Below are 1,764 nucleotides of genomic sequence, written 5' to 3'. Positions count from 1 at the left end.
TCCTGAGAGCTGCCTGCACAGGTGAGGAATTGGTTAAACCAACTCAACAACTGTTTGGGAATGCAGGAAACATTAGGGATGCCCTACAAAGACCCTGTGAGCTCTCCGAGTTCAGGATTGTTCCCTGCAGATGTGGAATCATTATGGCAGATGTCACTCCTGGCATCCCTCCTATTCTGACTGACAATTGGCAGTAGGTCCCTCCCCGATCTCGCTTTCCCCTGAGTGTTCTGGTGAGATGCGGACCAAAACTGATCCCTTCCTCTCTCGTTTGTGGAAGGGTTTGGGGAAAATCAGCTCCTGATAGGTTTGATCTCTCCCACACATATTTTGGTTTGTTCATCCCTTTTTCCATTCCTCTCTCTGAGATTTTCTTTCTTTCTGGTGCAGGGAGTGACCTATGTATGGATTCTCTCTGTCTCCCATCAGGTGATGGGATGGTGAGTGAGAATGAGGAGGAGAAACCCCAGCAGGAAGATGCTGAGGAAGTAGAACCACATGGAACGTTACCAGGAAGATCCAAAGGGAATGTTTCCGGGAGTTGTGCACTCCCAGAAAAAGAAAAAGCATGTGAGACTCAGCAGAGGCCAGAGGAAAACTTCAGTAGCCACTTAGACCTTATTACACACGACAGAATCAACTTGGAAGAGACACGCTATACATGCCATGAGTGCAGGAAAAGTTTCAATCGGAGCTCAGACCTTCTCATACATCGGAGAACCCACACTGGAGAGAAACCTTACATGTGCTCTGAGTGCGGGAAAAGCTTCAATCGGAGCTCTGCCCTTATCACACATCGGAGAATCCATACAGGTGAGAAACCTTATGAATGCTCTGAGTGTGGGAAATGCTTCAATCAGCGCTCAAACCTTACTGTACATCAGACAGTCCATATAGGTGAGAAACCTTATGAATGCTGTGAGTGTGGGAAAAGCTTCACTGATAGTTCAACCCTCATCTCACATCAGCGAATCCACTCAGGAGAGATGCCCCACACATGCTCGGAGTGTGGGAAAAGCTTTAATCGGCGCTCAAACCTTATCACACATCGTAGAATCCACACAGGAGAGATGCCTTACACGTGTTCTGAGTGTGGGAAAAGCTTCAATCAGAGCTCTACTCTGAGCACACATAGGAGAATCCACACAGGTGAGAAACCATATGGATGCTCTGAGTGTGAGAAAAGCTTCAGGCATAGCTCAGCTCTCATCTCACATCAGAGAATCCACAGAGGAGAGACTCCCTACATATGTTCTGAGTGCGGGAAGAGCTTCAGTCACAGCTCTGCCCTGATCACACATCAGAGGATCCACACAGGAGAGACGCCGTACACATGCTCTGAATGTGGGAAAAGCTTCAATCAGAGGTCTGCCCTGATCACACATCAGAGGATCCACACAGGAGAGACACCCTACACGTGCTCTGAATGTGGGAAAAGGTTCAATCGGAGCTCTGCCCTTACCACACATCAGAGAATCCACACGGGTGAGAAACCTTATGGATGCTCTGAGTGTGGGAAATGCTTTAGGCATAGCTCAGCCCTCATCTCACATCAGCGGATCCACAGAGGAGAGACACCCTACACATGCTCTGAGTGCGGAAAGAACTTCAATCAGCGTTCAAACTTTATCACACATCGGAGAATCCACACAGGTGAGAAACCTTATGGATGCTCTGAGTGTGGGGAACGCTTCATTCGTCGTTCAGTCCTCATCTTACATCAGCGAATCCACACAGGAGAGACGCCCTACACATGCTCTGAGT

At 48.4% G+C, this 1,764-nt stretch overlaps 1 protein-coding gene across 1 annotated transcript; it reads left to right on the top strand.

Moving 5' to 3' along the window:
• Positions 1-6: 6 nt before the first annotated feature.
• Positions 7-1,760, top strand: LOC112117690 (zinc finger protein 501-like; the record flags this gene model as incomplete). The annotated part of the gene is made up of 2 exons (XM_029914357.1): positions 7-21; positions 430-1,760. A coding segment is annotated over exon 2 (1,323 nt), but the record flags the coding sequence as incomplete, so codon positions are not given.
• Between the last annotated feature and the right edge of the window lie 4 nt (positions 1,761-1,764).

This window comes from Terrapene carolina, unplaced genomic scaffold, assembly GCF_002925995.2.
Source record: "Terrapene carolina triunguis isolate 2854851 unplaced genomic scaffold, T_m_triunguis-2.0 Scaffold36431, whole genome shotgun sequence".
NCBI classification, from domain to species: domain Eukaryota; kingdom Metazoa; phylum Chordata; order Testudines; family Emydidae; genus Terrapene; species Terrapene triunguis.
This window is presented reverse-complemented; position numbering and strand designations above follow the sequence as displayed.